The sequence below is a fragment of the Paralichthys olivaceus genome, chromosome 11 (genome assembly GCF_024713975.1).
Source record: "Paralichthys olivaceus isolate ysfri-2021 chromosome 11, ASM2471397v2, whole genome shotgun sequence".
Classification (NCBI taxonomy): domain Eukaryota; kingdom Metazoa; phylum Chordata; class Actinopteri; order Pleuronectiformes; family Paralichthyidae; genus Paralichthys; species Paralichthys olivaceus.
In genome coordinates, this window is record NC_091103.1 from 14,476,044 (window position 1) to 14,500,589 (window position 24,546).

The 24,546-nt window shown below is 41.0% G+C and overlaps 1 protein-coding gene across 2 annotated transcripts in view; it reads left to right on the forward strand.

The window, feature by feature from the left end:
• The first annotated feature begins 486 nt into the window (after window positions 1–486).
• The window catches only part of pafah1b1a (platelet-activating factor acetylhydrolase 1b, regulatory subunit 1a), a 29,611-nt gene continuing 5,551 nt past the window's right edge, over window positions 487–24,546 (forward strand). The window contains exons 1-8 of one of the 2 annotated variants that reach the window (XM_020088296.2): window positions 487–684; window positions 7,458–7,773; window positions 16,520–16,604; window positions 18,981–19,055; window positions 19,305–19,511; window positions 22,478–22,646; window positions 23,558–23,660; window positions 23,793–24,021. In XM_020088296.2, the coding sequence (XP_019943855.1) occupies window positions 7,742–7,773; window positions 16,520–16,604; window positions 18,981–19,055; window positions 19,305–19,511; window positions 22,478–22,646; window positions 23,558–23,660; window positions 23,793–24,021 (900 nt within the window). In that variant the 5' untranslated portion in view covers window positions 487–684; window positions 7,458–7,741. Of the gene's footprint in view, window positions 858–7,457; window positions 7,774–16,519; window positions 16,605–18,980; window positions 19,056–19,304; window positions 19,512–22,477; window positions 22,647–23,557; window positions 23,661–23,792; window positions 24,022–24,546 lie in introns of both variants that reach the window. The other variant, XM_020088297.2, reaches the window with a different exon arrangement.

The window sequence follows — 24,546 nt, forward strand, 5'->3', positions numbered from 1 at the left end:
TTTGGCATTCATCAGACAATGTAACTGTGGATAGTGTACAATGTATTCATGATAAAAATCAGGATTTTAAAAGTAGAAATCACTCAGGAGTGTATTGGATCCATTCACTTGCAGCCTTTAAAGGTACAGTGTGTACAATTCATACAAATTAGATGAAGCGAACCAGTGAAAACATCATGAGGATTATTCTACACTAAATGTCTGCCAGTAGATCCCTTTCACCTAAATCTTACGCACTGGACCTCTAATGACTTGACTGCAGTTCATATGAACTGTCTCCATCCTCTTTAATGGGCCATTAAACAGTTAATAGTCTCTTTGTTTTGAGTGGTAATACTACAAGGTGCAGTGAATTGAGATGCTTCACATGCATTGTTCATATTTAATGCTGTGACAGTAACAGATCAGTAAAGAGTCGCCTCGTGTGAGGGACATTAAACAGTTAATAGTAAATAGTATCGAGTGCGTGCGCGCTCTCGTCGGTCCGTGAACGCGAGCTCCGTGCGCGCTCCGGGCTGAAGGCGAATGCGGCAGGCGACGAGAAAACAAGCGGCGGAGACGAGACGAGACGCGGCTCAGCTCCACATCACAAGACCCGACCCTTCTGCAGCGGAAACCTCACGCCCTGACGGGTCGTGTTACCGCAGGAGACGGCGGAGGACATCCACGGCCAGAGACCATAGGGTGAGTCCCAACGCGGTCCTGTCACCGAGCCGGTCGCGGGCGAAGGAATCGGCCGTTAGGGGGAAAATGACGATGTGGCTGTAACGTCTGCGCCTCCTTTCTATGTCTCAAAATGGCGGATAGGCCGCTTGGACCGGAGCAGCAGGTACCGTGTCAGCGGACTTTATCCTCGGGTACAGATAACCACCTTCCTGTTGGAGCAAAATACAGAAGTAGTCGGTCATTGTCAGCTACTGTGTGAGCTAACTGTCGCTAACTGAGCTTGACTCGCGCGCTGTACCGGAGCGAAGAGCCAACTTTCTGACTGAAGCTAACTTGGCTAACGTTAACTTCAGCTAACGATAACGCAGAGCTACCGGCTGTCAGCTCGACCGGAATCGTTACCGACTTCAACACCGGGGTGAAAACGTGTCAGTGTGTTCGGCGTGGTGACACCAGCTTACATTACGGTGGCGTCTGGCGTCCGTCCCAAGTTAGCTATAAGCAGTAATTAGCAGTGTGAAGCAGGGGCTCTGCCTGTCAACGTTGTTAAAAATACCACACGACAAAATCCAGTGTCGCTCACAGCGCCTAACATTAGCTCTGCTATCGGGAATGGTTGGACATGTTAGCGCTATCACCGTGTTGATGTTGTGTTAATCGCTTGTGTCCAGTGTTAGAATCTGAAAAGGGCGTAAAGTGCTGCTCGTCATCGGCCCTCAGCTGTTTGCTGTGCACACACACACACCATTGCATTTGAGCGCCACAGAACCCCTGCTGCAGTTTTTTAACATTGCATGTTCCCTCGTACATCTACTCTGCTGTGTCTGGCTGGAGGATGCTCCCTGCATCTCTCATGCTTCATGCGGTTTGTTGGCACGGCGTTATGAAATCAGGGTGGAGCACATCGGAGACGATGAGTTTATAGGAACTGCCTCTACCCAGTGCTCACGTGTTTGCTCTCTCATTGTGTGGATGTGACTTGAGGGCTTCTGGTCAGGGTTTTGTGGAACCTGCGTTTACATTGAGATGAATGGAAATCAGTGGCGATTGGTGGCTGGCACGGTTGTGCACTGAATTCAACGAACGGCGCTCTCTCGATTTGTGCAAGCATGTCACGGATATATGGGATAGAAAGCACTGGTTAAAGTCTGGGACCTTGGCTGTTTTAGTTTCCTCTGCCACGCCTGTAAGGACTGCCTTGCAGCTGATGAACTGGATTTATTGGATGTTGATGAAATTGTTCAGCTTTCTAAAAGAAACGCTGACTGTGCTCCACTCTCAGGTAAGAGTGTTTGTTTTAGACTTGAAGAGGGGTGTGAACCATATTTCTGCTTGGAGTCATTTTCACAGCTATTCTTAGTAACATTTAATCTACTCAAATGCACTAATGTTTGTTTGATTTTTAATATCACAGGTGAGGGATATCTTAACACTGTGATTGGTCAATGTCGAAATCTTACAGGGTGTTTTCACACCTACCTTGTTTGTTTTGAACCAAAATATCAGATGTGAAATTTGCCTTGGAACGCAGACTGGACCTAAGGGTTCAACTTTTGGCTCGATTGAGAAATGATGGTTTAGGTTCAGATCAGACACAACTATGGTCTGGTGTACTCTGGGAAAACGCTCTTTTGGATGGTATAGAATCTTGTACCAATTACAGGAAGTTGAAGCAGGTTCATCACCAATTAAATAATAGAAGAAAACTAACTGGACGAGAAGTAAATATGAGCTACAGTAACACATGGGGTGATGAGGACATTAAATATTTAATTATAATTTAATTTGCTTCGATGATAAAATCCAAAGCCAAAATAGTAATTTCAATATAGAGGCAATGATATTAATCGTATCATTTGATTTCAAATGATGCAACCTTCCAAACTGACAACACAATTAACCATCAATTCACCAGTCAGTGTCAAGTATAGGGAGACGTAGGCATGATATACAAAGTTTTTGAGTGTGCTCGTAAAAAATTGCAATGTGAAACCAAAAGTAGACAATGGAGCATAAACATAAACCTTGGTTGGACCATGGACTTGCATTTGTGAAAACACCTGACAGTGATGCTAAAAAGACTCAAAGTTCAAACTAGATTCAAATTGGGTCTAGCTACCTTGTTTGACTATTGGGAATAACAAACTAATATGACAACAGCAGCTCTTTGTTTTTGTATAATATCCACATGCTTCATTTCTTTAGCAGTAATTGTGGGAGACAGTGGATGCAGTTAGCTGGTTGTACTTGATAGCGTTCTTGAGTTTGGTCAGAGGTTGATTTGAATAAGTGCATCCCTGAAGCCAGGGTCTATTCAGTGCTGTCAGTAATGGAACCACTGCACCAGCACCAATTGTACATGCCTGCAACACAAAGCCTGGGCTCGCTTCCACTTATTCAGCAGAAGACTTGAACAATTCACAGTCACAGATCTTGTTGATCATTTCTTCCTCTCTAATACCGTTGTAAAAGACTGACAGGATTCTTAGAGGTATAACCTAAAAGCAAGCAATGGGGGAATCCTCCTTATTTTAAGTCAACACATGACGAAAGTGAGAGGCTGTTTGTCTTTGAGATTGTGGAGGGCTGCAGAGCAGGCATCCATATTACTCTCCCTCCCTGCCCAGTCACACTGACGTTGACCTTCCACACAGCAGCTAACTGTGATAACTGACCTGCTGCCAACCGCAGCGGCCTGTCACCTCACAAATGGTCTCTTTGACATGGTGTTTGTATATAATTTTGAAAATCAAATAATTGACAATGTTTGTGTGAAACTAATATCAATGTCAACAATCTCAAGAAGCTGTTGAATATCACCTAAGCAACCACTTATCCTTTAGTGTGTGCCAAAGTAGCTTTTGGAGAATTGAAACTTTGGATTTGAACATGTTTCATGCTTGGCAACAACAACTGGCAGACTCCACATTCACATCCCATCTAAATTTAGAGCTGTGACCATTTAAATCACAAACTTGTTGGCATGACGTGAATGCCCTGGAGAGATCCAAATCATGTTGATTTGAACAAGCACCTTATGGCTGCTAAGTGGGTGTCTGCTTGTACCATATAAACCTGCATGTCTGAATGAAGGAGGCTAACTAGTCAGTACTGCAATTTTCCCACTTGTGTGTGCCGGTTGGTAAATACAACTGAGTTGTTGTTTCTGCGAGTGTCCTGCCTGCTTTGTGTTTTGTCCCTCTGTTGGTTTTGTTGGATGCAAAATAAATTCAAAGAACTAAATCTGTAAACTGTGCAAGTAAACTTCTAACTTGATGCAGTGTGGAGCTGAGGAGTTGAAACAGATATTAGATGAGTCTTGAGTGATTGAGTCTGAGTCTTCAGTGCTTTAACTGAGTAGAAAAGTTTAATATATTCTTTGATAATGACCAAATATGCTGTCTTTTGTTTAAAAAAATCTATAGTACAAATGTTGACATAGATAAAGGGATAAATCACAGCAGATAACTATAACTACTATAATAATTTTCTCACCCTAATTAAAATGATGTCGGTCACTGCTCACTCCATTGTGTTGACCTCCAGTGTTTGTGTGTTACTTGTGCTCAGCTGGAGTGGAGCTTTGTCAACAAGCAGAGTCCACTTTCATGTCACATCACAATGTGTGCACACATTATTAAGCAAGAATGTGGAGTCACCTTTTGCTGTTGTATTTTCATGCATCTTTGAGTAAGTTAGCTGTTTCTACATGCCATACTGTAGTTTAGCCTTTCAGAATTCCTCCATGTTGTCTGTAAAGAGTCAGTCAAGTATGATGATAATGTTACCTTCCCAGTTTACAGACGAAATGAAGTTGAAGGCACCAAAAGAAAATGTGGGTGCTCCAGATTCCATCTGTTTGAGATGCTTGGTTTTTAAAGAGGTTTATGTCACAATGACACTGAGAAAAACTGAGCCGTGAACCAGAGGTGACAGTGAGGCGATAGCTATGTCAACACGATTGTGATTGTATGTATGTTTTTTGACAAGCTGCTAAGACACAATTTGACACTGCTGACTTGCCCTGCATTCCTCAGGGATGTGCTCTTTTTTGCAGACATGGAAGTGTTGATTATTAGAAAATGTTGAACACATATCTTGTCTGTCATATTTGAAAGGTTGAGTAATTATAAGCTGTAATATGGTACAAATTTAGGTTGCATTTTGACCAGATGGCAAATTGGTCAGCTTCAGTGTACATGTACACTAACTGTTCATCTCATTAAGATTTTGATGGTTTTGTGCTTTTCTGAAAGGTTGTCTGACACATTACTCTGATAGTTATTTAAGTGTTTTTTCGGTTTTTGTTACTTGCTGTTTTGACCTGTGTTAGGGTTTTTGAAATATATAGGCCCATCTCTCAAGCGCGACTTCATAAACACAGATTGTGCACAGACAGTGACACAGTGGGTGTGGTTCATTACAGTTTTGACTTGATGTTTGACGGAGACGGAGGAATCATTCCATTTATCATTAAAAATGACATTTTCACTACGGACAACCTGTTGGCACCCATCAGGAAATTAAACATCTATCAAGAGTCTGCTCCATTATTATAAGGAGCACTTTACTGTACAGTTGTCGTTGCTACACAAAAAAAAGAGAATCAATGGGAGGAAGACACATAACCATTATTAACCATCAGCAGGCAGATTTATAGATGCTGCAACCCATTCCCCCTTCCATAGAAACAGGACTGCATTTTTGTGCTGAGGCAATTAGTCTGATTATGGAATTGTGCAAACAGTTTACTCAATACTGAAGCCACAAACGAGATTTGCAGAGAGGGGAGTCTAACACATTAATGGATACATACGGAGATGACAGCTGCCAGCGGTGGAGGGGAAAGTGTCAGTTTATAGTAGATGACCTCATTTTACTCAGATAGCAGTTGTACAAGTTGATGTAGAAGGTGCTTGCTTTTAATGCATGTTTTGTGTGTGGACAGTTGTGAAGGATCAATTTTTATCTTCAGTGCCATCATCCTACTGTGTTGTTGTTATGCTGTGACCCTGAACCATGGCTGAGTTGTTGGGCAGCATCCAGAAACCACCAGCATGCCGTAATCTACACAGAGTCAGAGCTGAGCAGATATTTGGATGGCTGTTAGGTGGTGACATCAGCGTTCAGGGGTTAGCTGTTGGCTATGTTAGGTTACTGTCTGGGTAACAGGTTTTCTGCATTGTCAAATATGAAAATAAAAAGGCAAAAATGAGAGTTTTACTTAATGCCTTCAGAAAAGTCAGTATTACATCGGCATCCTTTGTGTTTTCCCTTTGTTCTCTAAAGCTGCTTTCAGACATGAACTGAACTCCGCAGATCCTCTGTACTTTCTCTGGAGAAGGTACAGGTGTGAGTGCAAAGTGAGAGGCACCGCAGTTTCTGCAGACTTTCTCCGCCGGGTCCCCTAGTATAAGGTCCTTGGATAGCCAGGTGAATATGATGTGAAAACACAGCTGGGGATCCCCTCACTGGATTCACCATCACTTCTTGCCTCTGTCTGCTGCATCCGGCTGCTCCACCTCTTGCCTCAATAATGCAGAGGATTTGTTGTTGTTGTGTATGTGTCCATGCCAAGAACCTCCTGCTGCGTTGTGCATGTGTGAAAGGCAAAGTCCGGGTTAAGTCTACACCCAATTCCTGGACTTAAACCACAGGTAATTTCTGAAAACAGCTTAAGTTTCTTTGCTTTTTGTGCAAACGAGGAGGAATTTAAAAGAGGAATTTTCCCTTGTGATAATGTCACTCCTGCATCATCAGCTGAATTGGTTAATGTGTCAGTTTTCCTTCATTGCAATGGAGTGTTTCCAATCCTCATGCTTACTCCAGATACATCCTTCAGGGGACCTGTTCGCAAATCTCTTGCCAGACACACTCGCTCTTCTGCACATGTCCGGACGTTGATGCCATGTTTTAGTTTTGTTGGTTTTTTGCAGGTCTCTGGAAGGACATACGTTGACTTTGTTTGAACTAGTCTGGCAGAGATTTAGTCAGACTGGTCCCAGTAGACTAAGAGGCTTAATGTAGCTCACAGTTGGTATTCTAGCTGGTACCTGTGTTGGTGAAGTGCTTTTCACGACTACGAAGCAGTATTAAAATAGACTCCATCACATTATTTTTCCTCACATCAACATTCCACTCCCAACAAGAAATTAATACTCACACTCACACTAATAAATTATTACAAATGGACGTAGTTATTACATTGTGCCATTAGCCAGCTTTTGAGGAGGTGTCATAATGAGATGAAAATGTCAGGGGAATTCAACAATAGCTCAGCCGTTACTCAGCCTGCTCGGCTATGTCCTGTTTTTCTTTTCTTTCTGCAACCTGGGAGGAGAAGCAGTTGCACTGAGAATGTGGGTCAGCCCTTATGTGCGCAGAGAGAGGAATTTGCTGCAAGAGCATAGCAGACCGGTGACATGACTGATTGACTGGACATGACAAGACTCATCATGTAGATGGCAGGATTGCATCTGAAAGCTACTTTTGGAGTGCTTTATAGGAAGGAGCTAGTTTTGATCAAATGTATGCTAGATGAGTGTATGTCGTCTTTTATCAGCTTTATGCTGAATGCTGTTGAAGTGTCACTGTGGGAGTTATCTTTCTGACAACACAGCTGGTATTGTTTTGTGCTTCTGTAATTTTAATAGTTTACAGACATTTTGTCTGTGTATAACTGGTGCTGATACTCATACAGCACTCCTTTGGCCCATAAACATTTTCATCCCCACCCACTTTCCCTGTAATCCATCATGCATACCTAATGTTGATTTTTCCCTCTTTTCCAGATGCAGTGTAGACTTGGCTGGTGACTGGTCTGCAGCCTCTCCACTTCTCTTGTCCCTGGAGTCAGACGGTTGGGGGGCAGATTCCTGCGTTCCCTTCTTCTCAGTCTCAGCCATCTCTGCCTGGACAAAACCAACCGCCTGCCATTGGAGTACACGGCTCATCCACGCCTGTGTTGCCTGGATCAGCACATCTAATCTCCTGACTGAGGAGAGCGCAGCAGCTGCACAAGATTCTCCTTTTACCAACTGATCCCTCCCAACCCCACCCACACCTCCCTGTCACCATGGTGCTGTCACAACGACAACGAGATGAACTGTGAGTTGCCAACACACCTTTCACAACATTTGGCTCGGATATGAAGATGTCAGAGTCATGGTTTGTGGCTTCATGCATTATGGTTGCAGTGTTGCTTACATCACGTGATGAGAAACACCTACTCAGCTGTAGAAAGAATGACCATGGATAAATGAGTTCTGTGTTTTGTGACGTTGAGAGAAGCTTCAAATGCCACACTAGAGGAACAATCAGAAATGCTCTGAGCTCACTGTGGAGTGTATGTATCTAGCAACTGGGTAAAGTGAGAGAGATTATTATGGGGAGGGGGTGTATTTTGGCCCTGCTCAATCTGTGGGCTTGGTAATTAACCCCTGAGGCAGGAGATGGAAAGGTAAGGCATTTCAATGTGAGATACAAGGTCACGAGTGGGAGTTTACATGATTGCGTTGAGATTTTCCCCTCCATGAAAGAAGCAAGCTAAAACTTTATAATTTATCCGTGCACTGTCTGAGAAATGCATCAATGCTCACATGACGAGGCTCTTTAACATTCAGTGCACTGTTTCTGTGTTTTCAGATTAGCACTGTGGGAGGGGACTGTTGGTATGGAGGGGTCCATTGGAATGCTAATCTATCATGCTATTTGCCATTCAGAGGAAGCTGCCAGCCCCCCCCACAAGTCTCTGGCCCCATAGTTTACAGAAAACTGGTGTTGGACACTTGAGTCACATTCAAGCATCTGTTGCATTCCACCTCACATTGAGTTAGTTAACATGAAGTGTCCTTAAGACCCTGTTCAGACCGAGTATTCATATATGTGTACAGTGATCTGATCTTAAGTGGTCAGGTGTAAACACATCAAAGACACACTGGAGAAAACCAATCAAAGACTCAGACCACATTAGAAGGTGTTTGGGGCAACACATCCTGTGCCACATTGAAGGACCACCTACTCAGCTGAAGATGCACAGTGTTAATGAACTTACATTTTGTGTTTCCCATACATTTTAATTTTATTTGTGGCCACTGAAGGGGCGGCTGTGGCTGAGGGGTAGAGCGGTCGTCCTCCAACCAGAAGGTCAGCAGCTCAATCCCCAGTCTTCCCCATCTGCATGTCGAAGTGTCCTTAGGCAAGATGCTGAACCCCGAATTGGCCTTCATAGAACAAAGAGTGCTGCTTATAGACACACTGTATGAATGGCAAACTGTACTGTGAAGAGCTTTGTGTGGGGATCAAGACTAGAAAAGACTAGAAAATCCAAACCATTTACCATTTATGATGCAAATATTAACACTGACCACTAGATACTTTTATTAGCAGTATTCTGAGTTATACTGCCTGTCTGCAGTATAACTCAAAAAAACTATTTAAATGATTTCAATAAAGTTTGGGGTCATGATCCAAGGAAGAAACCATAATATTTAGTAGTGGCTGCAGATAAATCCAGATGGATCAAGGATTCCCCCCCCCCCACTTAAACATGGTGAGATAGGGCCTTAGCAACGATATGCTCCCACCAAGTGCACTTCGAGTTTATCTTTTTATTTATTAATTATATACTTGAAAATGGTAGAAAAAAAGATAATATTTTTCCTTTTTGTTATTGTCTGAAAAGGGAATTAATGCTTGCCCCCTAAACCGATGCTGTTTTGTCAGCACCACAGTCAGATGCTGTAGTTGTTACAGCATCATCATAACAACTCTATTTTTATGTACATAGCGAATGAAAAGCTCATTTGTGTTTCTCTCCTGGGTCAGGGGACTCGTTCCCGCCGGTGTGCATTATAAATAGACACAGAGCACAAACTATCAGCTCCCCCTGAAAGACCTGGAGGCAGCCGTGTGCAGATTGGTCTTTGCTTTTGAACATTATCTTTGCTTTACAAAGAAAATCCCCTCAGCCTCCTCCATGTCTCAGGCTACAAGCTTGTTCATGTGATTTTGTCCTTTTTCCATCACCCCCTGGCTGTGAATGTGATGGATCAAGAGATTAAATGTCGAGACCTCTGCCATTCAGAGGACATAAAGGTGACTTAAACAAGCTTTAATGAAAACTGTTTGAATTCCTCAGTCAAACCTATGACAAGAGGAGGTTAGAGTGGTTAAGAGCATCTGTGAATTTGCCAGCTTTTTATTCTCAGTGTCCTAGACACAGAACAGATGTCATGTTTAGTGTATTTATTTACTAGTCTTACAGTATTCCTTCCCATTCAAATAATCTGAATTATGTAAAGCTCGAACTTCAGCTTCATTTGTAATGTCATGTTGTTCTACTGAGTTTTTTATATTTCCCAGCAATCCAAATAGAAATTCTTTAAAAATTGGTTATGATGAACAACGGAGAAACTGAAACTTGGTCCAAGGAAATTAATGAATGCAAAGCAGTAGCTGCTGATACACTTTTAGGCTAATGCTTGAAAAACAATGTATTTGTCCACAACAAATTGAAAGCTGATTGTTTTTAGTTATTTACACAAGGCTATAAAGTGAGACTATTATGATGGTTACATGTCAGGCTGAGTCAGACTTGGAATAAATTCTCATACCAGAAGGAGGATTTGGTAATGTCCTGTCCAGATAATGATGTATATCTTTACTTCTTGATCTTGATTTAGTTTCTTTAAATATCAGTTGGCGTTCAACATAACTTTTTGCAGCTATGATTGAGTCATCAGTTTAAATCTTGAGGGACACATTTGTGGATTAAAGGCCAAAGCGTCTTTTTGACTATTTTCACTGGTTGCATTGATTCTAACTGAGTTTATAGATGCACTATTTCAAGTGGTTGCATCTGTAGTAGCACTGTAGTGGTTGGCTGTGACTGATGTCTTCTCAGGGGTGGGGGTTGCATTCAGGGTTTGTCTCGTGTTTCTGGAGGGCTTATTAAGTTTCCAATTATGAGACGGTGTGGTTTTTCTCATCAGGGTGCAGACTGATACTTATCTTATCAATAACACCGTATCCAGGTCTTTATTGATATTTGTATTAGTTCTTGTTATTTTGAATACTAATAAAAATTTGAACAGGATCAAAGGAACAAAAACAAATAGTCTCTTGAGCAGCAAAAATAATATTCATACCAGAGTTAAAATGTCAATAAACTTAATAATATCATCACATTAAAACACAGTGAATTTGAAAAAAGGACACAGACAGTCGCTATCAGTCATCTCCTCTGTCGTCCTCCCTCTCATGATGTGGATTCATTGTCTACAGGTGACATTGCTAGAGAGGAGGAGGCTTGAAAACATTGCTTCTCTATGTGTTAAAAGCTTGTTGAACAGTTGGTTTGATAAAGGACTCACACTGAGTTTTTACTATGGTTCTGATTACATTTCAAGGGCTACACGCACAGTTATTGTGACCTAGAGTAAAACGTCACTTCTCACTGGTCCTCTTTTTACCTTTGTTGTTCAGTGTTTATGTACATGTTCACAATGTGATTGATTAAAATATAATTTATCGGTTGACACTACATTTTATTGCACGTTTTTGTCCCAGAATCTCTGCATTTGCGCTCAGTGTACTAAACTTAGCTGGGTGCAACTGCAGGGGGTCTATGGGCAATACAGATCTGATTTTGCCTTGGGACTAACACAGATGGACTGGCATTGTTACAGAGTGAGTCCTGGACTCATCATCCCATACCAATCATTCTCCATTCTTATAAAAGATTAACCTGGCTTTGGGAAGATGATTAGCCTACTAGATGTTTAAAACCAAAAATGTGCATGTTTTAAGTTTACAATTACAAAAAAAGCCCAAAAAGCCAATATATTCAGTTCACAATTATGCATGCATGCCGAAGATGTAAAGGGGCTGCAAATCCTCTCTTTTGAAATAACTGAAAAGATAAATACATTGATAATAATTTTCTGTTGTGCAGTTTGAGATCATCAGTTTTCTGTCATTGTATGTTTCATCACGATGATAAAATCTCTCAAATCCATCGCAGCAAAAAGTAGTCCTTCTCATGTGTGGCACTGTCCACAATAAATAGTACTGCTACCAGAGAAATTTAAAAAGATTACCACCTCAGGAAAAATGATTAAAAATAAAATCCTGTCTGCATGTGTGATAGGAAGTCTAGTCTCACATCTGTGCCCTGTCTCTCTGTTATCCTTTGTTTTTATAAGTTTAAATTACATGAACATTGGACATGTTGGTGTATAGACAAGACAGCTGTTTTTAAGCCCCATGCTGATTTTTGAAGAGTAATTCCTGCTGCATGTGCACACATGGGCATAATGAGGAATAGTAGGTGAATAGCCTGCCAGTGAATGGATTCTTCTCTCCTGTGGATCTCGGATAGAGGAAGATTCCCTCTTTAAAGGTTTCTTTGGGATTAAGAGATGATCCCTACTGCAGCGCTCTTAATTCATGTGGAAACAGAGACTTTTTTTCTTCCACAGCCTACCTGTTTCACATTGAAAGAGGCTTTGTGATACATGAAAGTTGGGAATCAAGTACAGAGCAGAATCTTCCATAGATAAACCAGATTTTCTCTTTTAAATGATTGTGATTAATGATATGGTTATAATGAGTGGTCATTGCCTTCAGGTGTCAAGCTTGATGTCTCACTAATCAAGGCCTGGGGCTCCTCATCAGTCAAGAAAAATAAATAGTGAATTGGTTAAACTTTTCACTGAGATGCAGCTGAAGCCGGCCAATTATGCAATCCTGTCATATGATTTTGTGGAATGTCTTTGGAAACAAGTTCTCCTTCAGACTTTATCAGCTGTTTAGTACTCAGCTGTTCAGATGGAGAAATAAGATGAACAGACTGAATACCTTGTTATTTTCAGATTAAACCTTTTGTTATGTTTTCTGTGCAATGTAAAAAACAGTTTGTTTGCAATCACTTGACCATCCTGGATATGCAAGTTGAAGCATGTTGTACCTGTTAGACTCTCTGGTCTAATTAATCGGTTGCTTTGTTGGACTGAGTTGTAGTACCGAGATCTTGTTGTTCTTTCAGTTGTCAAGCTGGGGGGAAAAAATGCTCCTATGGTTTTTGAGGCTTTTCATCAATTCCCCCAAAAATGTGTGCATTGGCTAAGAGCTTTTGTTTTTTTATTTGTTTGTACATTACTAAAAAAGACCTCCTGGCTTTTTAGCTCTTGAGATGGAGACCTGAAAGACTGACATGTGAGTTTTGCTTTTGTTCACAAATGAAGCATGAAAAAATATCTGTGTAAAGCTGCATGTCTGTTAACTGTTTTAGTCCTGAAATGGCATTCCACACTTTGCCATTTTTGCACAGTCTTTATTTGAGGGTCAGCATAAAGGAACATGAAATTAGATGTAGTTTCTTTCACTTGGGAAACTCTGAAAACAGTATTTTTCTTCAGCAGCATTGCCATGAGTACATATACTCAGCAGAGAAGGTGGTTACATAACCACACAGCACTGGCCTGTCGTCCTCTGGTGTTTGCTCTGTGATTATCATTTTAGAGAACAACCTCTGGTGTAGCCTTTGTAAGCTTTTGTAGGACAGGCGGGGCCAGCAGGAAATCTTAAGCCTTACAGTACACTTGTTTTCAAATGCAACATGTCTAAGGGTGTGACCTGCACACAAAAAACAGTTGACAGTGATGCATGCTTATACTGACATGTGCTGAAATGATGTACAGGAAGGTGAATTGTATATGTGCTTTGGGATCTTTCAGACTTTACACATAAGCTACTTTCTATTAAACATTCATCAGCTGTATTGAAAGATTAAACAGGTCTATACATTGTCAGCTCTTTAAAATACTCCTCTAAGGTTTTTACCAATTGACAAATATATGGTGCAGGTCAGCAGCCCGGTCAGACAAGCATAATTGCTCTTCAGCTCAGATTAATTAGATAGTGTAGCATTTGTTTGTTAATGATGGGAGTGCAGTAGTACTGTGTGCTTTATTCCTGCGCTGTCTGTGCTGTTTGGCTAACGTGTCCTCAGTTAAAAGTATCATAATCTGTGCTTTAATAGGAGCGTTTACTGGCTTAGTGATGTCTGTGCCCCGTTGGTTCATTGATCTATTTTTGGGGGGAAATTACGTATATATGAACCTTGCAAATTCAGACCTGGGCAAACATACATTTCGCTATGACATGCATTGTTTTGTTGTTTGTTTCTAAAGATGCTGGACATTACTGCTTTGTGAGGTTATTATTCCCACATTTTCTATGATAATCTAAAAAAGTGAAAAAAAATGTTAATCAGTACTTTTACCAAAAATAACATTAATAAACATAAACATTAAATCTGGTCACATTTCATCATTTACACAAAAAGTAGGGAAATCTGATAGTGGGTGGATGCTCAGTGTTACTCATCTCCACAATGATGTAGTATATGAAGTATATGATCATAGCGTAGGAACTGGCAGGAAGTGAGTCCAGTGGGAGACATGTTGGATGTGTGACTCACCTCTCTTCTCAGAACGATGAGGTCATACATACATCCATCCTCTCAACATCCTCTGTCACTACTTCGAGGGATTATTGTAGAGATCTGACCAACCACAGCACTGATCTAACCCATGTGAGGCCCACCTACAAGATAACTTGCACATCATAACATGAGTATGATTTTCAGTGAAGCAGAAGCATTGAAGATGACTGAGTTTACCTCTCTTCTCTCTGTCCTCCCTGTCCATGTATTCACCCTGCCCTCTTTCTCACTATCTCCCCATCACATCATCTAGCTTTGGGCTACTGGTAACCATGGAAACCAGCCCGTTTGCTCTCTCTCTGTCGACATTGATACACATCTCCCTCTTTTCCACTGTTTTCCTCTCCTTTCCTCGCAGTCTTTGAGGGCTCCACGTATTGAAAACTGCCTTACCCTTCCACATTCAGGGTAAAGTGGGAGTGGTGGATCCTCTGTGTTGATATTGAAGACTACCCTTTTGAGTGCACATTGTGCATTTTGAGTTATATGAATTTTGGCCCCTGTTTGATTGAGTTTGATTGCTTTGTGGTTATTTTCCATTATTAACAAAGCTACTAAAATGGTTTTATTTCAGTTATGGGTAGGATAAATCATTTTGTCCAGGGGTGGAGGCCTGCAAGGTTGTTTCATCCCGCCCGCAAAGCAATTCATAAATACAAAAAAAAAAAACTGCGCTCGACTTAAAATCTGTAAAGTTCTGTCTCTCATCTCCTCTCTCTTGAGTCAGGGAGCGAAGCAGAGTTTACACTTGCACACACAGAGCCAGCCCTGCTGCAACTCACTCACAAACAGACAGACAGACTGGGAGGCGGAGACGAGAACCCAGTAACGTGAATGAGGTGGTAAATGTCGAACAGTGGCCACAAAAAGTGTGAATACAGTACAGTGTCTCCACTATAGACCACAGCTACTTCAGGATCAAAAGTTGTTGACATTGGGTTTGGTTAACAGACACCTGGTCATGCAGATCTACTGACACACCCACACCACATCAAACTTCCTCAGCTTCCCTTCTGCCTCATTTGTTTCAGACAGGCTAGCCCACCTCAGCCCTCCCACCAGTTTTGTAGATGTCAAGCAGGCCTGCTGTCAGAGAAGCAGATAACCTCTTTCTAACCTTGAGCAGTAATAAGGTCTGCTTTTGTTGTCACAGGGATTCAGGTGGGCAAACGGAGACGGGGGTGTCAGTGCTCAACACTGACCAAAAGGGCACGGGGGGCACAGGCTGGGCTGACAGATTGTACCCCCCACCCCCTTCATATTGGCACCTCAAAGCACTGCTGCCTGACAGCTTGTCTAGCGTCTCCTGGCATTAATGGTGGGGATCGCTGTGCACACACACAGGAAGACTGGAATCAGGGAAATATTGTATTACTATTAGAGGAAAATTGCATTTTTATCAGACATTCATGAATTCAGTGTCTGTTTATGTGTTCTTCTAGTCATGTTTTTGTATTTTTAAGTCAATTATTATAGAGTCTGATATTCAGTAGAGAAAACTGAAGGTCTTGAAGAAAAGAAGTGTTCAGAGGTGTTGTTTAAAAAATAAATACTTTACTGCCAGGTGCTTATTCAAATTAAGTTCAACTGTGAGATAATGTTTTTGTTTGCTGTGTATTGTAATTAGTGAGTTTTTCTAGTGGAAAAATCAGGAGACAAAACAGGAAGAGTGAAGGTGTCCTCCTCTGTTCTTGCCTTCAGCTCTGACTGGTCTATTGTCTGTCCTATCTACACATCTCTCTGAAGAAATTGAAAGAATAAGGACAGTGACACAACACTGCTGCCGTCCCCACAATCATTAGTGTTGGCTTTCTGAAAGGTTGAGTGACAAACGTATGCCTGAGAAGGAGATGAACTGAAGCATCAGTAGCCAGTAACCCTGCTTCTCAAGGATGTCTCTGTCTGTGTGTATGTAGGTGATGGTAGCATGTACAATGACTCATTTCCCCATATCTACACCATAGGGAGTCATCCCTTCCTATTATTTGCCCACAGCAACAAGATCTCATTATTGAAGCCAGACGGATGTCTTCTCAATTTGTGTCAAATATGTGTGTGTGAGCAGCAGACTGTGAATGTTACGGGTAGTGTTTTGTGTAAGACAGTTTTTGTGCATGCAGAGCATTTTTATTATGACTTGGAAGCGTTAAATCTGTCTGAATGTGTGATGAACATGTTAAAATTACATCTTTGTCTGATACGTTTCCTGAACATGCCAATTTTTGTCTTTGTTTCACAGCAGTGAATACAACTTCAGTTTTCACCTTGTTTCTCTTATGCCAGTTAAACAACTATCACGTCTGCTAATCAGGAGAACTAATTACAGGTTCCCTTTGTCTGTTTCAGAAATCGAGCGATAGCCGATTATCTACGTTCCAATGGATATGAAGAGGCATATTCCACTTTCAAGAAGGAGGCGGAATTAGATAATGTAAGTAGCTTAATGGTGGACACGTACATCCTCACAGTCAATCAGACCAATTTATACCAACAATATGCCTTGATTTTCACTGAATTTCTCATTTCAGTCAATATGTTTACAAGTGTGACTGGGAGCACCTGCCCCCAATTATGGTGGTGTGTATCATTAAGCTTTAAGCTGTGTTCCTTTTTCCCTGCTTATCTTTGCTTTCTGATGAAATTACACTTAGCTGTATTTGAATATGGTTAAGATACACTTTATTAGGTATAGATGTACCTAATAAAGTGGTCAATGAGTGTACCTCAGTGACCACTTTATTATTATTTTACTGAGAAATGTTCCTCATATTCTACTTCCCACATGTAAATAGACAAAAAAAATGGAAACACCTCTTAATACGTGTACTTGTGTACATCACCCCAACTAGCTGTCCTCAATTATAAACATATGGCTGAATCACTTGAGAAAAAACTGATTCTCTTACTGTTCATCCAATATAGATGTGAATAGCTGCCATCACCCTTTAAGATGGAAGTCTGCACTTACACCTCTTAATCATTCTATTTTCTAACTTGATATACCCTGTTACAGAGCCAAATTGTGAATGAAAATCTCATTTTCTACCCTCCCTCTCTGCAGCGCCTTCATGTTACACCCAACCCCCCTCTCCTCAATGTCTTTATTCACTCTGTGTACTTGAAGGATTTCAATCAGAATAATTAATAGAAGGCATGCTGTAGTTTTATATTGCCCAGTGGAAGAAAACATATATACCTGCTTGCACACACAGATTTATTTAACACTGCCAATAGGCTGGCAGGCTGCAGTAAAGTCTGGCACTTGCCATTTTGTGTGTCCTTGTCTTGTGTGTCTGTCCGTCTGTGTGTGTTGGTGTAATGGGCATAGTGTCCAGGCAGATGGTAGATTAGATGACGGTAGACTTGTTCAAACTGGGTTTCCCATTCTCTTTTTTCTCCATTTGCCTCAGTTCATGTCTTTGTCTTTTGATACACCTCATGTTATAGTCTAAGGAATCACCTCTTGTTGTTTATAGGCGTCCTGGTTGAGCTAGTTGTGAAAACACTAATTTTCTCCCTCACTGACACTCATGGCTGTCTGTCAATGTGGATTTTTGATGCTTTCATAGTTAGTAATAGCCTCAAAGCATGGGCAAACACACGGTACCATCATAGCGATTACATTGGTTATATCTTTAGCAGAATAAAGTGAAATTTCACATAGTTTTAGTGTTTTTACCATTTAATCATATCTAGAGAAAGTGTCATTTTCATTTTTTATCTTAAAGCTGTTCCAGGAGGAGAAACACTAAACACTCATTTACATATTTTATAAATGTATTTATATCACTTGTGCCCATTGTAATCACCATCTTATTCCTCATTTGTTGTTCATGTGTATCGTGATGATGATATCATGATAATAATATTCAAACAACTTCAATAATGAAAATATCAATAATCTTTGTGGATAGGGGGTGTTACAGTTCTGAAACAGTGATACGTCCAGGAAATTTTCCAATTTGCACAGCTGAGAACTGTGATAGATTCTGTATTTTTGCTAACGATTGATTTTCAAAATCCATTACTTGACCTTTTTTTTCAAGTAATCATCAAATAATTTATAAGTCATCTAAGCATTGCAGCTCCACGTTTAATATTAGATTGTTCTTCAAAAAAAAGCAATTTGAGTGTGTCACTGCAGGCTTTGGGAAATGGTGATTATTGAAATTTAACTAATTTCTTACCTTCTTTATACCACCGGTTAATAAATGAAGAAAATAATTGATAGCTGAATTGATAATCATTCAATCAATAATTATTAGCTGAAGCCTCAGCATGAATTTCAGTTAGTATGTAGTGACTGAGTAGACTTCCCTCCACATTGTTTTGTTTGTTTCTTGGCAGTAAGATTAAATCTGTGAGTGCCATGAGGTCTGTTACGTAAAAGTTAGCAGCCAGCTTGGGGTATTATCCTGTGGGCTTCTGTCTGCCAGGACTGCCACAAGTTAACTTCCACTTCTGCCTCTGGTACTGTGTGTAGCTGTAAACTGCCTAAGTCTTCCTTGTCTGCAGAAGATTAGCCTGTGTGAGAGGGATTAGGACTAGGGTGTGTATATACGTTTGTGTGTGTGTGTGTCCCCTACACTAGGTTGGCGGTGTCTGGTAGTCAGGGTTGGCTTGTGACGGGTGTGTAAATAATTCCCTGTGCATTCTTACTATAACCAAAGACTTCAACATGCCACCCCAGCTGGCCCCCCTCCCACGGGTCTCGCAGATTATGCTGAGCCCACAACATTGATTGGCTTTCTTTGCATGTTTGCTGATATTCCATTTTTTTAACAACCCACCACTCTTTTCTCCACAGAATGAAGAGTTGGATAAGAAGTATGCTGGCCTTTTGGAAAAAAAATGGACCTCAGTCATCAGATTACAAAAGAAGGTTTGTGGGTCCTTTTCCTCCTCAAAGGATGGTTGAGGGAATTAGTCTTGTGAATGGTTCACGACATTACTGCTGGATCCACTAGGAAGTGTACCAAGGAATACATTAACATTCGACAAATTAGTACACATTAACAGATACAAGCAAACTTAACCCCTTTATTTCCTTCTTGGTACAACACGTGTTAAATGTTATTCATCATATTTTTATGCCCCTACGCTGTTAACACATACCATTGGCTTTGGACAGGTGATGGAGCTTGAATCCAAACTGAATGAAGCTAAAGAGGAGATCACCCTCGGAGGACCTGTTAGTCAGAAGCGTGACCCCAAAGAGTGGATCCCACGCCCCCCAGAAAGGTATGCTCTGAGTGGGCACCGCAGTCCGGTCACCCGCGTCATCTTCCACCCAGTCTTCAGTGTCATGGTGTCGGCTTCTGAGGACGCTACAATAAAGGTCAGTTCTGGTTTGACAATGACAATTTATTGTTTTATTTAGATTGCGTCTTAAATGATATTGGCTGCCTAGAGCAGGTTTTTTTTAATAAAAGCTGCCATATGTGATTACACAGAAGTTTTGCCTCTGGGATTGAAGAAATGCAAATAAGTGCAATCACTGGTGTAGTCAGAAATAAAACCTGCAGGACTGTTCTCTTTTTCACATGATTGGATAACCCTGAACAGTTCTGTGTCTGTTATTGTTTGTTTATTTCATAACCATGTACTGTGTGTACTTTATGTACACTTCAAGAGATTCCAAAGCCTCAGTAGAAAATGGAAATGAGGATAACCCTCTGTGATGAGCTTCAAACCTTTCATCTATCCAGGGATAAAAAGCATTATGGTTTTTTTGGGGTTTTAGGATTTTATTCGCTGTACACATGTATTTATCATTGAAAGCATCATTATAAACAAATTAAATTGTGTTTGGTAGTGATTAAGGAATGGGTATGATATTATACTTTTTTCTGTTTTTGCTTCAGACTAATTTATACTCAAATCAATACTGTCAGCAGATTTGAAGTCAGACATTAATGGTAATAAAAATAATATAGGTATCAAGCTGAGGTCACAGATGCTGTCATGTGTTGCAGAGCTGGTTGTAGAATTAATGTATTCATTAAGTAAAGCGTTTAACTGGTGAGAACATAAAATAGATGTTGATGAAATGTGTGGTAGGCAGGTTTGTGTACTACACTTTGTCATATGACATTATCACTAATGTATATTGTACAGTATATCTTGAGTGTTTACATTCTGGATTTAAAAAAATAATATCTTTAAATAACTTAACCTAATTTGCTGAGAGACAATTTTTGAATAGTATTTGTAAAATTCTATTATTCAGTCTTCCACTCACAGTTCACACAGAAAGCACACGTGCTGCTCAGCTTACTCTTCCAGACACGCCCTCATCTACACAAACATATCTCTGTTATCTCTGTTTCCCTAGATTTAAACTCCATGGTGTGTCTCAGGGCTATATTTGTGGCGGCGGCCCTCCCTTGCCTTGCTGTACAATGCCAATACTCTGCTGAGCTGTTTGTTCTCCATATATTATTCATGAGACAATAGGAGACACTTGTTCATCTCCTCCTCTGCTACACCCACACAGCAGGGATTCCTCTCTACGTTTTGCCATCTTCCTTCTCTTCCAACCTCACACCTCCCCTCCTCCCTCTGCACCCCACCCATCACACCGCCTCATTAATCTTCCACTCAAAGCTTCAGCTGCCCCACCATGACTACCTACCATCACAGACATCCATCCCTCAGCAGCAGGAGGAGGCAGGCATGGGCCCAAATGTATAATTCAGCCCTGCTTTCTTCCACCTAGCTCCTAGCTGGCTGGTCTCTCTGTGGCCTGGTCTAACTCCCCCTGTGTCCTACTTTTTCTCCTCCTGAGCAGCTCTGTTAAATTTTTAACCGGGGAGTGACCTTATGCTCTTTATGCTGAAAAGCACAGACTTAGAAGCTTATCTGCTTTCCACCTCATGCCAGGGCCTGACACTCAGACTAAACGTAATTTCATGTCTTTCAGTCAGCCTGACTTTATGTTCATGCCGACCCTTTTTTTTATTGATAGGAAAGGTTGCTTTGTTTGCCCTAAACAATCAGTGGCAATTGACACATTCACCCTGTCACAGAAGCTGCACCAGCGAATAGTTAAGAGCTAATATGGTTGATTTATTATACGGCCAGTCAATCATCGTAAAATATATCCATTTAACATTTGATTATACATTAATCGTTTTTAGATATTTTCTAAGCAAAAATGTCAAACGTTTTCTGGTCCTAACTTCTCAAATGTTTCTTTGTCATATGACATTTTATTGAATTTCAATAAAACAATTTAAGTAAAGTATGAATGACATTTCACTATTTTTAATAGAGTAAATATTTGCGAAATGATTTGTCCGATTTATCAATAAAGAAAATAACTGTTAGTTGTATCCGTAGCGATAGACTTTGCCAGGCAATAGGACATAAAAGGGAAGTATTCTTATTACTTCTGGCCATTGAATGACCACAATCCAAGGCATCCAAGAGAATCATCAGTGTTGAAGCATTGAGATACAGGTAGTTAAATGATGATGGGTGGTTTAGATGCTGCTATTGTGCACTGTTAGTTCAAACTGACCAGGTGTAGCTCAGAACACTTAAACTGCGTTGATCTTTTCTTGGATAAATCCCTGTACACACACATCACCATCTGCACTGTCTGTAGCTTCCTAGGGGGGCAGGCAGAAGGACCAGGGGGAGGGAGGAGAGGGTGGCATTCTCATGTTACCGTCTGTTCAAAATATCCCACCCCTCGAGATGGACCACGGAGGGTTTATCCCTCCATGAGAAACCTTCTGCCTGAAAGCCAGAGAAATGCAATAGCTTTCTCAGGCTATAAATCAGAATTATTACAGTTCACTCCATTTTTGTCTTTACGCCAACTGGCTTCACTGTACTCAGCATAATGAACTGTCGCTTGGCTTTTATCAGTTCTAACTATAACCCTAATTGGCATCTTGGAACATGCATCCCTGCCATAAGTGCCATTAGCAACAGTAATGCATCATGGATTCCCTAATTCAATATGTAAAAAGAGTCTGTGAGGCCTATGTGAGCTCTGAAGACAAAGGTAATGGCAGTGTTTGTAAAAATTCAATGTGAGCACTGAAATGGGACTTCTTCCCTGAGCAGCCTGCTTCTGTCTCCTCAGTTTGTTTTGGCTTCAGGGTTGCTCAGCTGAGACATGATCTGACTTCGAGTCACAGATGATCTGACACTCTGGGCTTTGCTGGGTTCTGGAAAAGGCTTCATTAAAAAATGAACAGCACACTCAAGTGTCTGAGTGACATACAGACTGTGGTTACTGTAAAACTGATCAGTTCCTCTTAAGATAATACTTTAATGTTTTCTCTTCTCCAGGTTTGGGACTATGAAACAGGAGACTTTGAACGCACACTGAAAGGGCACACAGATTCAGTGCAGGACATCTCTTTTGACCTGACAGGAAAACTGCTAGCATCCTGCTCTGCTGACATGACTATCAAGCTGTGGGATTTTCAAGGCTTTGAATGCATCAGGACCATGCACGGTAAGATAAAACCATTCATTTTTTCAATAAATTCAAATGATGGGGACTTTTATTTCTTGTCATCATGGACATGTTCTGTTATGTTTTCCATGTCATTGCTGTCAAAATGTAGCATGTGTGTTTACACAGGGCTCAGGTGGTAGAAATACTGTTCATTATCACATTTGATTCTGCCTATAAGCCTCAATCGGCTCCAATTCACTGCACCCTAATAATAATCAAAAGATTCTAATTCTAGCTGGAGTTGATGGAGGGAAAAACCATTTCCGCTCCATCCTTCTCTGTACCTCATCTCAATTCACTTATAATTCATCTACTCAGCCTTTTCTTGTTTTTTATTTACTCCCGTGTTTTTGCATCTGAAAAAATCAACTGGGCCAACTTGTGAAGTAGATTAGTGCAGATTTGGACAGCAGTTTAATTATCCTCTTCAGCACCAGATAGCACTTTATTGTGGCACTGCCACCCATTATTATAGCTTGATGGCATATGTACACACACACACACACACACACACACACACACACAGTTAAGCTGGCCTTTTAGCGTATACTTACTGTTGTCTTCTTCTGTTTAGCAGCTTAAATATGGCCTGGTGCCTAGTAATTAACCATCTCTTATTCTCCGTGGAACAGCATAGACCTCAGTAAATTGGCTGCCTAAATTGTCATTTAATTGGCTAATTACATCCAACCCCATCATTTTTGGAGCTGTTGGTGGCCAAATATATGTTACGAAGAAGTGATGCTGAATTTTGAGTATGATTTTTAGATAAAGAGACTAAAGAGATCAAGTGTTGCTGTCTGAAACTGTAAAATTACCTCTAGTCTATCTTGAAATGTTGCGTCGGCTTGTGTTGCTCAGTGTTTATAATGGTCTAAGATCTTAATTTTGTCTTCTCTGTTTTTCAGGACATGACCACAATGTTTCATCTGTAGCCATCATGCCCAATGGAGATCACATTGTTTCTGCCTCGAGGGACAAAACCATAAAAATGTGGGAGGTGGCAACTGGGTACGCAGAATCTAAAAACACCCTTTAACCATCCTTACAAACCACTTTTTTTTTCTTAAGGTTTATGTTGAGTCTCATGAATTACATCTACTCTGACAACTTGATGAACTGTTATTATTATATGCTTGTTAGATACTGTGTGAAGACCTTCACAGGCCACAGAGAGTGGGTCCGTATGGTGAGGCCGAACCAGGATGGCACACTGATCGCCAGCTGTTCAAATGACCAGACAGTGCGCGTTTGGGTTGTGGCTTCGAAAGACTGCAAGGCTGAACTGCGGGAGCATGAACATGTGGTGGAGTGCATCTCCTGGGCACCAGAGAGCGCCCACCCCACCATCCAAGAAGCCACAGGCTCTGAGGTAAGAACCGCTCAGACCTTTGCTAATTTCACTACATTTGATTCAGGTCTGGAGGGTTTCAGAAGGATTGCACTGTAGAGTTCAACGTGAGGACCTTTTGATTGGATTGAACCAGTAGCTCATAGGTCAACTCAGCTTGTGTTTGGTATCTGAAATCACAGTGGACCAGTATAAGCAGTGTGGGTAATGATCCAAACCAGACAGCCAAAAGAGTCCAATGTACACATCAAATTATCAACCGTGCATCAAAAATGGGGAAAAAAATCCAAAATATTATTAACTTGAAAATGAGCGATTGAAATTTACAAAAAAAAATGTAAACGAACATAACCAGTAACGTTTTGAGTCTGTGTGGATGCTTAATTTGTCACTTATGCTGCTGTTCAGTGACATAATTATGCCTCTTTAAGGCAAACAAGGGATTTGATGTGTTTGCTCATTTACCATGGATTTCTCACAGTATCAGATGATGCAGAACGTGTTCCCTCTACATGCGTAGCCATGTGAGTTGGTCTTATACGTCAC